The sequence below is a fragment of the Scophthalmus maximus genome, chromosome 15, assembly GCF_022379125.1.
Source record: "Scophthalmus maximus strain ysfricsl-2021 chromosome 15, ASM2237912v1, whole genome shotgun sequence".
Lineage (NCBI taxonomy): Eukaryota > Metazoa > Chordata > Actinopteri > Pleuronectiformes > Scophthalmidae > Scophthalmus > Scophthalmus maximus.
Genome location: NC_061529.1, coordinates 15,675,515 through 15,688,576, shown reverse-complemented (window position 1 = coordinate 15,688,576; position 13,062 = coordinate 15,675,515). Strand labels below are relative to the sequence as shown.

The 13,062-nt window shown below is 44.0% G+C and overlaps 1 protein-coding gene across 1 annotated transcript in view; it reads left to right on the top strand.

Annotated features, from left to right (window-relative positions):
• Nucleotides 1-13,062, top strand: part of fndc5a (fibronectin type III domain containing 5a) — a 75,907-nt gene that overhangs the window by 8,719 nt on the left and 54,126 nt on the right. The window contains exon 3 of the mRNA XM_047337654.1: nucleotides 4,321-4,439. Coding sequence (XP_047193610.1) covers nucleotides 4,424-4,439 — 16 coding nt within the window. The 5' untranslated portion in view covers nucleotides 4,321-4,423. The remainder of the gene's footprint in view (nucleotides 1-4,320; nucleotides 4,440-13,062) is intronic.

The following is a 13,062-nucleotide window of genomic DNA, read 5'->3' as shown; positions in this document are numbered from 1 at the left end:
TGGGGACCCCCTTTCTGCTGCCTCGCGGGGTGCACTCCAGTGAAAGTGCTCAGGTGACCAGAAAATGAGGGCATTATCACAGGCATATGCTTGTAGCGACAGAGGATCAGGCAAGATTAGGCCTTATCATGGCTCAATAAAGCGCTAAGCTGAAGAGCAAACCTGCGCTGTGTACCGTAAGGCTCCCTTCACTCTCTGCAGGTCATTGTTTAACAGGATCAGTGGCCAGATCTTCAGTACACACACACACACACTCACACTGAGCTTTAATCTGGGCATGTGGTCGAGAGCAGAGCCCACAGAGGACGATCGGCAGCCTTTGTTCACCATCATTTTCTCAATGTCGCTTGGATATCAAGGCTCTGAGATCAAGATCATAGCATCAGAAGTGACCAGCCGGCGCTGATATGTGGGACTGGTTGGGTACGCTTCATCTACAGATCTAAACGCTTCCTTCTGAGAACCAATGTCTGGGGAGAGAGATATAAAATTGTTCCGCAAAGTGCCTGAACGGGCCGACAAGTGTTTCTGAGAGTGCTGGGAGTGCTGCCCTTTGTTAACGCACACCACTGGGACAAACTGCTCGGTGATTTATTCATTCACTCTGCCTGAAACAATTGCATTATCTCGGCCACAACAAAAAGACACAAAGGTGCTATGAAAATCCCCTCTGATGTTTATGAGTCACTAAAGAGTCCAATAACTTTCCCCTTCATCTTTAAGCATCCACGGAGGATTGCATGCTGAGGAGGGCTGCAGGGCGAGGGGAGTCAGGAGGGGGATCCAGGCCCAGGGAGAGATGTTGATTATGGGGAGGATAAAAGGAGTGAGAGCCCACTCCTCTGGAGCTGAATGGGGCTCGGTCAGCAGGCTGTCCCATACACCGGCCTACTCCATGCTGCTAGAACTTCATAAATTACCCCACAATTACCCCGGGGGGACACCAGGGGTGGACTGGCCAGAGGGGGAGAGAGTGAAAGGGGAAAGAGCAGAACTGGTTGCCGAGCAGACCGTCATCAGGAGGTGCATGGACCCGGTCCAGATGTCGGCCTTCAGGTCGCCAGGACCCAAATGATAGCAGTCTCCTGAAACCTGTCACCACCAAAGGAGAAGGATTCGCCTCTTAAAGCGAGACTATGTGACTTTGAGGAAAGCTCTGGAGTAAGCAAAGGTAGAAGAATACAAAGAGTTTTTAGTTTTTTTTAAAGACTGATGATTTGAAAATTTTGCTACATTCAGTATTCAAGAACTTGAAGCTTCAGAGAGTCACTTCACGAAACATTCTGTCAAAACATCATACAGATAGTTTTGGTTTTATTTGTCCAGGCTTCCAGACTTAGCTTTTGGCCTCCACCGTAATACAATAGCAATGAACGGAATTTTAATGTGTTTCACAAATCACAATGGTGAATAATTAAACATCTTTTTCTAGAAATCCACATAACACACTGTCCACTTTTTTTAAAGGGGCTATTGTATTGCAAGATATTAACAATGGAAACATGTTAAGGATAGGTCTGTGAAATATGGAGATATTGTTTACTGTTGAACCCCTTGATAAATCAAACATTTATGCTTCAAGTATCACAAATACAACATTATTTATCTCCATTACATTGGGGTGGAGACTGAAACTAAAAACTTTGAATATCATCACATTACCAAAAGTATTAGATGACACTAAGAGGTAAATGTGTATTTTTCTTTCATTTTAGCAGTATATTAAATGTAAATATATCTCAGGATGTATGAGCACAAGGGAGATACGGAGACTGTAGATCAGTTTTAAAAGAAAAACTTAATCCCGGCATAATCCTAGTCATTCAAATCAAATCATACACACATGCCCACAAGCCTGCAATGATGCACACACTTACACACAACACAAAGACAAAGTATATCTGTTCCCCATTGTGCTGGCCACACTTTTGAACAGTTGGCCATTCACTGGTGCGTGGGGGTGGCTTTGTGTCGGCGGTCTGCAGACTTCTGCCGCTCTGTGCCCCCCTTCTGTCTCCTCCTTCCCCCCCGTCTCCCTGTTATCCAGTCTGATAAACCGGGGGACCCTCTCGCCCAATAATTTCCCTCCCTGAAGCACAGGCACGACTCCTGCCTTTCATCAGCACCATTGTTTCAGTCTGTTACCTCCGCTTGTGCTCCTTCACCACGGCAACACCCCCCCCCCCTTCCTTCCCCTGTCCCCGTCCCATCTGTGGATAGGCCTGCCATGTGCCTATTCATAAGGGTGCCGGCGGCAACGCCACTGTATGTGGAAAGTACATGATGCTGTCCTTTTGTGAGGGGCTCAGTCCTTAGCCACTTACCGCTGACCTCAGGGTCAATGAATACAATAACCTGAGTGTTGGTGGCCACCGGCGATCCTCATTGGCTTGTGATTGACGATCTGATCAATGATGTGTGTTTGCGCCCACATGTGCTCGGATTCTATATGGCCGCTTCAGACCCTCTGAATCAAGTGTGTCTGTTTTGTGAGTATTGGTCTTTTCAAGGACTAGACGGGTTTGTGGCACTAAATTGGCTTCTTTGGCTTCTAGCTTGATTTATCTAAATAGAGAAGCGTACATTTATCGCAATGGGCACAAGCCTAGTCTAGTTATTTAAAAACAAAAAAAAACAATGAAGTTGTATGAAAATCTATTGTTGTAATATTCTGTTACAATATTTAATATTCTATCATATCCCCTCAGTCTGTCATTTTCATATTAATCTATTTCATCAAATGTATCCCCTACCCCTTTCTCTTTTTTTTGTTGGACATTTGACTCCACTCAGGGGCTCAGGTGGGCGATTACTGACGCACATTAAACCTTAATTCACATATGGCTGGATGTGAATACTGATGAGGAGATCCTCTCCTGTGGCACATTATCACCCTGCGTCCAACGTGGCTGAAACACGGACCGTCCCCGCAGCTGATCTGTGGCCGTGTCCCTCAAGAGAGACTGATGAAGGAAAAAACACGCACAATGAATCTCAGATACGAGGGGACAAAGTCAGAGTGGTCGTGCTGTTCTTCTCTGCTTCGCTGACAAAAAACAGGCCATGACCCTGTGGTTTATGGGCCTCCTGTTGTTTAACTAGAGGAGGGGGGGCTGGCGTTTCTTGACCCGTCGCCATCATAGGAGACCTGTGTCGCACAACGTCGTTGATTTGATATGTTTTTATATTCAGCTTCAGTTATCGTCCTCTTGTGTGAAATCATGTGACTATTAAGACCTGAGACGTGGCAGCCTTTTTGAAGCCCACTCCTCATCTGCTATTGAAGGTAGAGGCTCAGCATAAATCACCAAAAACTCTGACTGAGCTGTTGGCCGTTGCGTGGCCTTGTGGGTAATGCAGGCAACAGGTTTCGTCAAAGAAAAACAAAGTGTTGCATAAAAAGGACAATGGGCAAGAATCAGTCGTATGAAAGACTTTCTGGAGTTGTACATTTACCAGTTTTCTCGTTCTTAGAATTTCGTCTCTGGTCCAAGGCTGTCATTCAAGTCATGAACAGATAGAAAGCCTTACGTAACATAAGGGAAAACTGTTTTTTAAATGTTTTATTATTTAAATAATTCGGAGTGTAGATATTCAATTGAAAATATTGTGCCACGGAGTTAATATTCTGTTCGCCATATCATGATAATCATGGCTTGTCATGGACAAGGAGGAACATTTACAGCAACCAATAAGTTTCTGAGTGTACAGATGTAGTCAGTCATTTAAGACAGATTTTTTTAAAAATGGTAAATTTCTTCTTTACAAAACCAGAATGTACATTTAAATACACTTTTGGTCTATATGATTGTTTTTTCACCTCCACGTAATATCCTTTATTATTCCGGAGTTTTGTATTGCTGTTCGTTGTGCTAACTTCGTTTATTTGTTACTGCACACATTGTAAATACATTGTTGGTTGGAGGCTATTTTTGTGGTTTGTTTGTTTGCTGATGGTCTTAAAAGCACCTTGTGACTCATTTCAGGACTATACATTTAAGCAGCTTAATTATATGATTGCCGTCATTTCCCTTCATCAACCCGTAAAACCACTTTAATAAATATATAATATAATGTAAAAATATAGTAATAGACAGAGCAGTGCTTCCCCTAGGTTTACTGGTTGGGGGGGTGCTAGGGTTAGGGCTCGTAAGGGTTAGGTTTAGGTTTCACAAATCATGTTAAGTTTCTTCCACAATCTTTTATACAGTATTGAGCAATAAGGTGTCTAAGGAAAGTGACCGTAAATGACTTCTGATTGGCATTGTATGTAAAATACAAAAAATAATAATAATAATTTAAATTAATTTGACATTTCAGGGGGGGCAACTACCTGAGGACCGTTCCTGAGAGCCCGGTTCGTCTATCCAGAAGTATTGCATGATTCACAGTATCAAATGCTGCACTCAGACCCTCAGATGCAATGACACGACATCTGGGTGAGTCGGCATCCCGATGGCCTCCACTACACGAATACACTGAAACTCAACCCCCCAGCATCGATCTGCGCTCCTCATCAGCACGGTACATAGATGCTGCCGTTTCTTCTTTGACTCCATGTGTCTGTGAAAGGGAAAGTTCACTCTGAGATTTCTTCCCCTTCACAGAAGAACAGGAATCCTGTTTTTCAGCTGCCACACCAGGCCGCTGTCATATGGAAGTGTGGCCTCTCGGTGGTATGAGGGCCGAGTGTAGGTTTATAGCGACCTTTGTTATTGATATCATTCTTTGTCTCACTTTTCCTGTCTCGGAGAGGCACAGGCCTCTAAGTTTGTCCCAACAGACACTGTCCTGCTGAGTGCCGCATTAAATATCAATACAAGTTTACGGGGGCCTGTAAATGCTTGATGCAGAGGAAAAGAGAGAAACCAAGAGAAGATGGAAAGTGGGGCAGGAGGAGGAGATGAAATAGAAAAGAGACATGAATGAAAAGGAATATGAAAAGAGCCCCGCAGGGCATCAGACAACTGTCCACCTGTGGCAGCTGTGGTTGGCTGTGCAACTGTCTTTTTACAACCTAAATCTTGTTAAACGTCATAATCTATTACGCAGAACATCTTTAATTTCCAGCAAGCATTAATTAATGATTTTATTTATGTTTATCTTACCGGGGGCGAAGCATCCATTTGAGTTTTCACTCTGCTTCATTTTCCAAGTAATCTATTATTCATGATGTGTTATTTCCAAAGATTTAAAGATCAGGGAGTAATGAAGCACTGTGGTGTTAAAGACGGCAAATGCAGCACGTAGACAAAAGGTCCCATAAAAGTACAGCTCTAGTGACTGTGTGGCAGTATATTTGTGGGACAGTGGGCAGGAGGGGGTTGCGTCCCTGCTCCGGCCTTTAAAAGATTAACCCTGGGCCCACAAAGGCACAGGGGGCTATGGGGCCGGGCCAGGACGTGAGTGGGCCACTCGCTGGTTAAACATTGGCCGTCTTGGATCTCCCATCATTGTCTAGTTAGGATCTCTACCCGGGCCCCCGTTAGCGGCACAGACACATATCTTGGCAGCCGGAGTGAGCCGGCACAAAGGCTGTCGGTGCCCGAAAGGCTGGGATGGAGATGTATGGGTCCAGGGTGGGGTACTCGCCACGTGGGGCCCGTTGTCGTAAAGCCTAAAGCGGGACAGATTGGACAGCGGAATCCCCCCCGGCCTTGTCTTTTTGTGTTGCTCTGTGGTGTGACAGTGATAAACGGGACACACAACCTTCCAGAACAACAAACAGACACTGCCTCATTTTCCCAATGTGGGCGAGGGCAGGCCTAAAGGAGGTGCCATCCCATTAGAGCCTGGGCCCAATGCTGCTGAGGCTGAGGTGTAGAGAGTGAGAGAGGGGGGGGGGGGGCACATGGTGCAGAGGGGCCCCTTGACCAAGGGGCCCCCAACTGAGAAGGGACAGCTCTGCTGTTTTGTTTTCTCCAAAAAGTGTCATAAAAAAACTCTCCTTAATTGGTGCTCCATAAAATTAGCATCTCCAAGCTGATTAGATTTCCTCTCCCCTCGGAGACCATTGTGTCTCTCAGTGACCCTCTCCCTGCCATTCACTTTCAGCCCTTTCACAATTTTATTGGGCATCAGAGAAAGAGGAAACTCATGTAAGATTGTGCCCTATGCCCTCCGCTTCTCCTCCTCCCATTCGAGTTAACCAAGTCCCTCCGAAACAATCGCCTTCTGCTCAGCCCCCCTGAAAAGTAAACTCATGATAACACAATGAATGTTGTTATGTTAAACTGGCCTGAGGGGATGCCTCCGGTGTCATTTCACTTTTCGGCTTTGAGTGTGTGCAACAGTTGTGAGTGGGAAAACTATTGTGTTTTTGTTTATTTATGGTGCAGGTCACATGCCCCCTTTTTTTTGTCTTCCCCTAAACCATTTTGAATAACCATTGGGGGAGTGAGAGGTTGAAAATACGTCTAAATGGGTTGATTGCACTTCCTGAATGTACGGCCATTGTGTTGTGCAAAATCTAGATTGCAGACAAACAAAAAAAGTTTTTCTGTCAGCAAAAAACCTGCTTATGGACATGTCAGAGCAGCACAGACTGAAATATAACCCCATTAACGTTGAATAGCAAGTCTATTACTCTGTTGCATAATGTGTCTCGACGCGGCATGGATAATCGCCATCGCAGTGGAAATGGCGGTGAGATGAAGGGATTCGTGATGCCCTGACATCTTTATGGATTGAGTAATATGGTCGATGGGATCATAAGCTCCCAGGGAAAGTTTTTGCCGTCTACTTTTGCCGATCTACAATATTATCCGGTGTGAGTGACGCTTGCCCAAATGACTTCATTATGGGTTGTAAATTAATTTTACTGAATGGATCTGCATTGTGCAGTTTGTTTAATGTTGAGACAAAGTAGGTCTTTTATGTGCACTGATCAGAAGTCAGAAAAATGAAGGATTTGCTTACTTATTTACCTCAAATTACAGTTTGTGGGAAACCTCTGGTTTTCTGAATAACAATGAGAGATGACGTTCAAATTGGTTGGTAGCTGCAGGAAGATTAGGGACGGATTATGTTGCTGTGCGCTCACTGGCAGCAAAGTGGGTTATCCAGACAAAGTGCTTTGATATCCTAAAGACAGTAATAGTAGCAAGTTCAGATTCAATGTTTGGTCTACAACCAACGTGTTGTTGCAGTTAGTTTCCTGGCTTTGAACAGTTTGCTTTAATCAAAGTCAGATATCGTGTCTCAAATGAACTAGATTGCGATCTGCGTGTCAGGCAGCAGTGGGAGGGAAACATGAGGTTGTTGGCGAGAGAGAGAGAGAGAGAGAGAGAGAGAGAGAGAGAGAGAGAGAGAGAGAGAGAGAGAGAGAGAAGGGGGGGGGGCATCATTGATATACGCATATCACGAGGAAAGTGATGGTTAAAGAGTGGGAACGTACTCAGACATTGTGATGCAAAGGCCACGGGAGGGTTAAACCAGGTTCTACTCGGCCCCCTGACCCGGGATCTCTTTGATGCATGCAGCCTCGAGGACATGGGCCCCCATGGGCGGGGGGCTCAGTGTGGCGCAGCCCCGGGACCGGACCACTGTTACAGAGTCAGTGGGATCTGGGGACATGCCTTTGTCCCCAAAGAAAATGTACGTGGCTTTGGGTGGGGCTGGGGGAAAGGTCACATACAGGGAGCATGAGGGGGGGCTAAAGGGGTGAGATGAAAACAAACAGACACACCGGATCACTCTCAGACGTTGGTTACATGATACATGAACATTCTCATATGTTTTCACGCAGCCCATGATTATGTTGGCACCACTGTAATATCACAAAGTTCACACATTGTAAAAGACAATGGGGCAATAATGTTATAGTATAAAATGATTTGATGGACAATCCTATACTTTATATACCAATCTACATCCACCACAGCTATGCAATTCTTTTTTTTATCCCGTGCAATAGGCTACATACATATATATGCATATTTATGTACTACTTATTTTTCTTTTTACTTCAATCCACTGCTCATTTGAGCCTTCTTTTACATGGCAATACTTTGCACTCTCTATAAATCTTTATAGCTTTTTTAAAATATTTATTATTTTCCTGTATTTTAAATTGAATATTTTTGATATTTTTTGTCATACTCTGCTGCTGCAACAAGTAAAATTCCTCGGCGTCGGATGAACAAAGTTCTATCTTCTCTTATCTTATCTTGTCTTGTCTGTAATGTGGCAGCAGACAACATAACCACCCACTTGTGTTAGACGCAGGTGTTACAGTTGGTAAAATAACCCTGGTTCACCTTGTATCTCAGCAGCTAAGTCCTTCTGGGAAAAGAAAACACAGGTTAAGCCCAGAAACTGATCACCTGCACTTCATTTTACTTACAACTTCATCGTGTGGCTCACGTTTTTGGACTTTATCTTTTTTTTATTGCTGTTATGCCCTTATCTGCAGCTCAGTGTCACCAGTTTGCTCCTGTGACCTGTGTGCCTGTCTGCAAACCAAATCTCCTTAGGGATAAAATGATATAGTTAAAGTTAATAATTGATTTAGCTTTTACATTTTGAGAAGGCTTTTTTAGATACTCAAATATGCTTTTTGAAACAAGCTAAATGATCCGATGCATAGCTAAAAACACAAAGAAATTAAATCGAACATTAAAAGTTTGAGAGTTTGGAACCCGAAACATGCAGAAACGTTTGATAAATAAGCTGTCATACCCTGAATACCATGAAGAGTGAATGCTTAAACCTTTTCCACAGAAAAAGTTTGGAGGAACTTTATGGATTTAGTCATTGCTCTAAGGATATTGAGATAAATCAAATTATTTCACATCAGAACATTTTTATTTTAATGAATTTGTCCAAATATTTAAAACTAAAGATTTAAATAAATTAGATTCAAATTTTTGGATTACAAAACACATTTTATATTATATGTTTTTGCACCTGTTTGAGGCATGACATTCATCAGGACTCTTAATAACTGCAAAGGATTTTTTAGTTTTTAGGAATTAAAGCGCCTTCTAGTGGTTGTACTCAAACAAGTCACCATTTGCCACAGACAGAGACACAGTTCAGGACGTCCCAAGGCCCTCGTTAATCTAACTCCAATGTAACCCCAAAACCAAATTCACCATTAAGGGAGGAACAAGTAAAGTAAAAAATATGATTCATCTTTCTCTCTATTTATTTCACCCACTGGATCATATTCATGATATTATCCAAGGCATGATAATACACAATCATTTCGACTTCTGTGACTCAATTTTATCATTTCCTGCACTAAAATGTATGTGTTTTTCGATTTCCTGCCTTAACGCACACACACACACACACACACACACACACACACACACACACACACACACACACACACAGCCAGCACAGCTCTCCGCTCAGACGTCTGTCTGCTCTCCGTGCACTCTGCCAAAAGCCAAGAGGCTCATGTAAGATAGATGGAGTGTATTCGAGTCAGTCATTTCCACTCTTCCCCTGAATAATGCACTGGCGGCTGCTGATGAGGCACATTTGGTTGTCAAGTCGAGAGGCAGGCGCACAGTTGCATAAGAGTGTGCCGTGGCTGAGGGTGTCTGATGAGCCTGCCTCTGAAGGGAGCGCCCTGCTGCACCTCCACCTGACGCTGGGATTCTACTGAGCACACTGGCTGGGCCCCTGAAGATGGATTGAGGCAATGGTGACAGAAAAGAGCAATTTAAATATCACTCAGAGGCTAAATGATCCCAGAGGGTTTCATATTGTTAAATGGGTTGAGACAGAGCTCTGCCTTTTCACATTTCCTGGATGGTGGTCTGACTGTCTCCTCGTGAGAATTTGAGATTTACATCATCATCTATATGTTTCCCACTCGCAGTACATGTACGTGTTTTTTTTTAAATATATTTAATAGCTTCGGTGTGTTTCGAGAAGTGGCCCAGGCCAGGGGCCGACACGTGCCTCCTCAATTATTTATGAGAGTTAATGCAGAGAGCGAGGGCAAGCGGCAGCAACCCGATCCCCCGGGAGACCTGCGGGCACGAGGAAATTACAAATCAGCGAGCACCACAAAGCCCGCCGCCAGCAGGGAATGGCAGCGGACCTCGCTGCCTTCTTCATGCATATGTTAGAGAATTGCCGATAAACCGGGGGAAGGACTGCCTCTCCTGTTTGGCCACCAACGGGCCCGCAGCAGGGGTTTCGGGTGCTAAGCTCTCGTACTTCTGATCAGAGAGCACGTGCGGTAAACAACCTGACTTCCTTCTGGGTTATTTGACCCTCATTACTGTGTGAACGAGATGTTATTGCGAACAACCGGGCATTTTTATTCATGCAGGACACTTACAAAAACATCAGACCTTGATTTCAGAAGGGACACAAAGGTCATTCGCTTAGCTGTGATTATCTTTCCACTGAAATACCATTTGACACAAAAAAAAAAAAACCCCGGCCCAGCTAATACGATTACCAAATAGCACGCTCCCTAGAAAAATCGTCCTTTTCTTCATGGAGAGAGCTGAAGCGGATTATAGATTCCCACTCATATTAGGCAGATAAATTGTCATATCATCGCCTCCCATTTCTCTCCAAATCTACCACCTAAAGCTCATCAACTTGGGGGGAAAGGAGAGACAGCGGTGATACCCTGGAGCAGAGTCTAGTCTCTTTCTCTCCTCCCCTCCTCCACCTCGCCTCGCTCTCCGAGAAGTGATTTAAGTCCGCTGCCTGTTTATCCAGTGAATAAAAGAGATGAGGAGGAGGAGAGGAAAAGAGCTTGAGAGGCTCACGGCGGTGTTAACTTTGTCCTTCTTTTTTACTGCCTTTTCACGCGAAATGACAATCTTGGAGCTAACGCGGATGTACTGATCACGGCCATGGGCGTTGTGAAACGTACAAAGCCCTCGTACCATTCTAACTCATGGGAGCGGCGAATAATCCAAATGTGAATCATCCCAAATCCCACAAGCCCCTTGAAAAGCATTAAAGTGTTCACAAACACACAGCTAAACCTCCAGTTTTACAAATGTAACCGGCATATATAACATAAAATACCCAGAAAAAAAGAGAGAAGAGCACAAGGACAAAGAAGTGAAACAGAGACTTTTTTCCACCTGTAGTATCAGTCATCACACCATGACCTTCGCGTCTCGGGTGGCCTAACCACGGCCCCGACGCTTTTGATTAATGATATTTCTCAACGGTGGAATAGTCATCTGTGTACAATCTTGTGCCTCCATCAGCACTCCCGGCAATGTCACTGTGACTTTGCAGAACCTTTACGCGCTTCAGCAGCATCTATTTTTTCAACGGTGCGTTTACGGCGAACAAACACCACGCATTACGTTCCAGTGACCTCAGAGGACAGGGAGGGAGGGAGGGAGGGAGGGGAGGTTTAGTGCTCCAGGGAGTTTATTGGACCTCTCGGGAGAAATTGCATTATGTTATGTACACGTACAGTCATTGACGCTACTTGGGTGCATTCAAAGAACACACACCAGAAGCTGAAGCTGTTTTGACATGTACCGTCAGCGGCCACTGACAGGGGGAGCTGTGGACCTCCTCTGGAGCCCGACTCTTACCATGTGAGCAGCAGCATGTGCAGGTGCAGTGAGCAGACCTGACGTGTTCTCACACGCAGGGTCGCAGAAAATCAGCGTCGACCATGTGACGTGCTGTGCGACGTCCTTTCGCGGTGCACTGTAAACGTGTTTTTGGTACATGCACATTTCTTTTTGCAGCTTACTTCATTGTAATTGCTCATTGTGTTGATTGGTGGAGAGAGAGACGGAGGGAGAGATGTTGATATCAAGCGTCTGTCTGTGGGGGTTTAAATTGTCCAAAAGCATCCAGAGGTGCAGGAGCGCCGCAGTAGTAGAGTCTGTCAGGGTCTAATTAAAGCTACAGTGTGTAATATTTAGGAGAACGTATTCACATGAATTGAATATATTGTCCATATGTTCATATATGTACAATCAGCTGCAACGAAGAACCCATGTTTTTTTTGTCAACTTTGAATGAGTTACATATAGTTACATGAGGTGGACCCGACCTCCCTGTGAGTCGCCATGTTTCCTACGTCGTGTTGAATGCGGTTGTTGCACAAAAACGGTCCAGAATACGTCGCATTCGCTTTGAATTTTCAGCGCTGCCGAAAACTGGAAATGGAATCAGCGGTGCGCCACCATAAAGTGTCCCTGTCGTTTGCGGCAGATGCCGCCAGAAAATTACACACTGGGGCTTTAACAGAGTACAAAAAAGGAAAAAAATCATAAACGCTACACAAAATTATTTTTAATGCTATCAGGCGTTCCTCAATATTTTAGTTTTCGGTTTTGTGGATTATATCTTCGACACCTTTGAGCGTCTAAAATTGTAAAATATGGTCTGTATTTTTTTCATGCTTTTTCTAGTCTTATCACCACTCAAAGCAATTTTGCAGCATGAGTGACATTCACCCATTCACACACACACACATTCACACACACATTCACACCTACATTCATACGACGCTGCGATTTACTCACCCATTTTTCTTTGGCTCTGGTGGACCTGGTCCTTCACGCATCACAAGCAGATCTGGCTTTGTTTTTGCTTTTTAGTTTTTTTCATTTAAGCTAATTTGCTTTCATTCCAAGAGTATGATTTTCTTGTTTTCATATCAAGTACAAAGCTGGAGTCAGTAGGAAATTAGCATGAAGACTGAAAGCAGTGGAAAACAGCAAGCCAAGTTCAAAATATGCCAAACAAAAAGCTGACTAACTGTATCTGTTGTTACTAACAACATAACGATGCCTCTGGTACTGGAAACTGATTTATCAGCACAATTTCACTCTGCACAGCTCTCCAATCTTGAATAAATGCTTGTACCTTAAAAGAAATCTTTGTGTTATCGGATGGAGGGACGTATTTTGTCTGTTTTGCATTTATTTGATGGAAGAGGGAATTTGTCTTGACTCCAATCAATTCATTGATCCATTCTATACATAATCTACAGAACTGTGGCTATCAAGGTGGTTCCACAAGTAATGTAGTGAACATAGTGAAGGCATTATGTTGGGCTACCACAGATTTCTTCACATTATATCTTACTTAGAGGATATCTTTTAG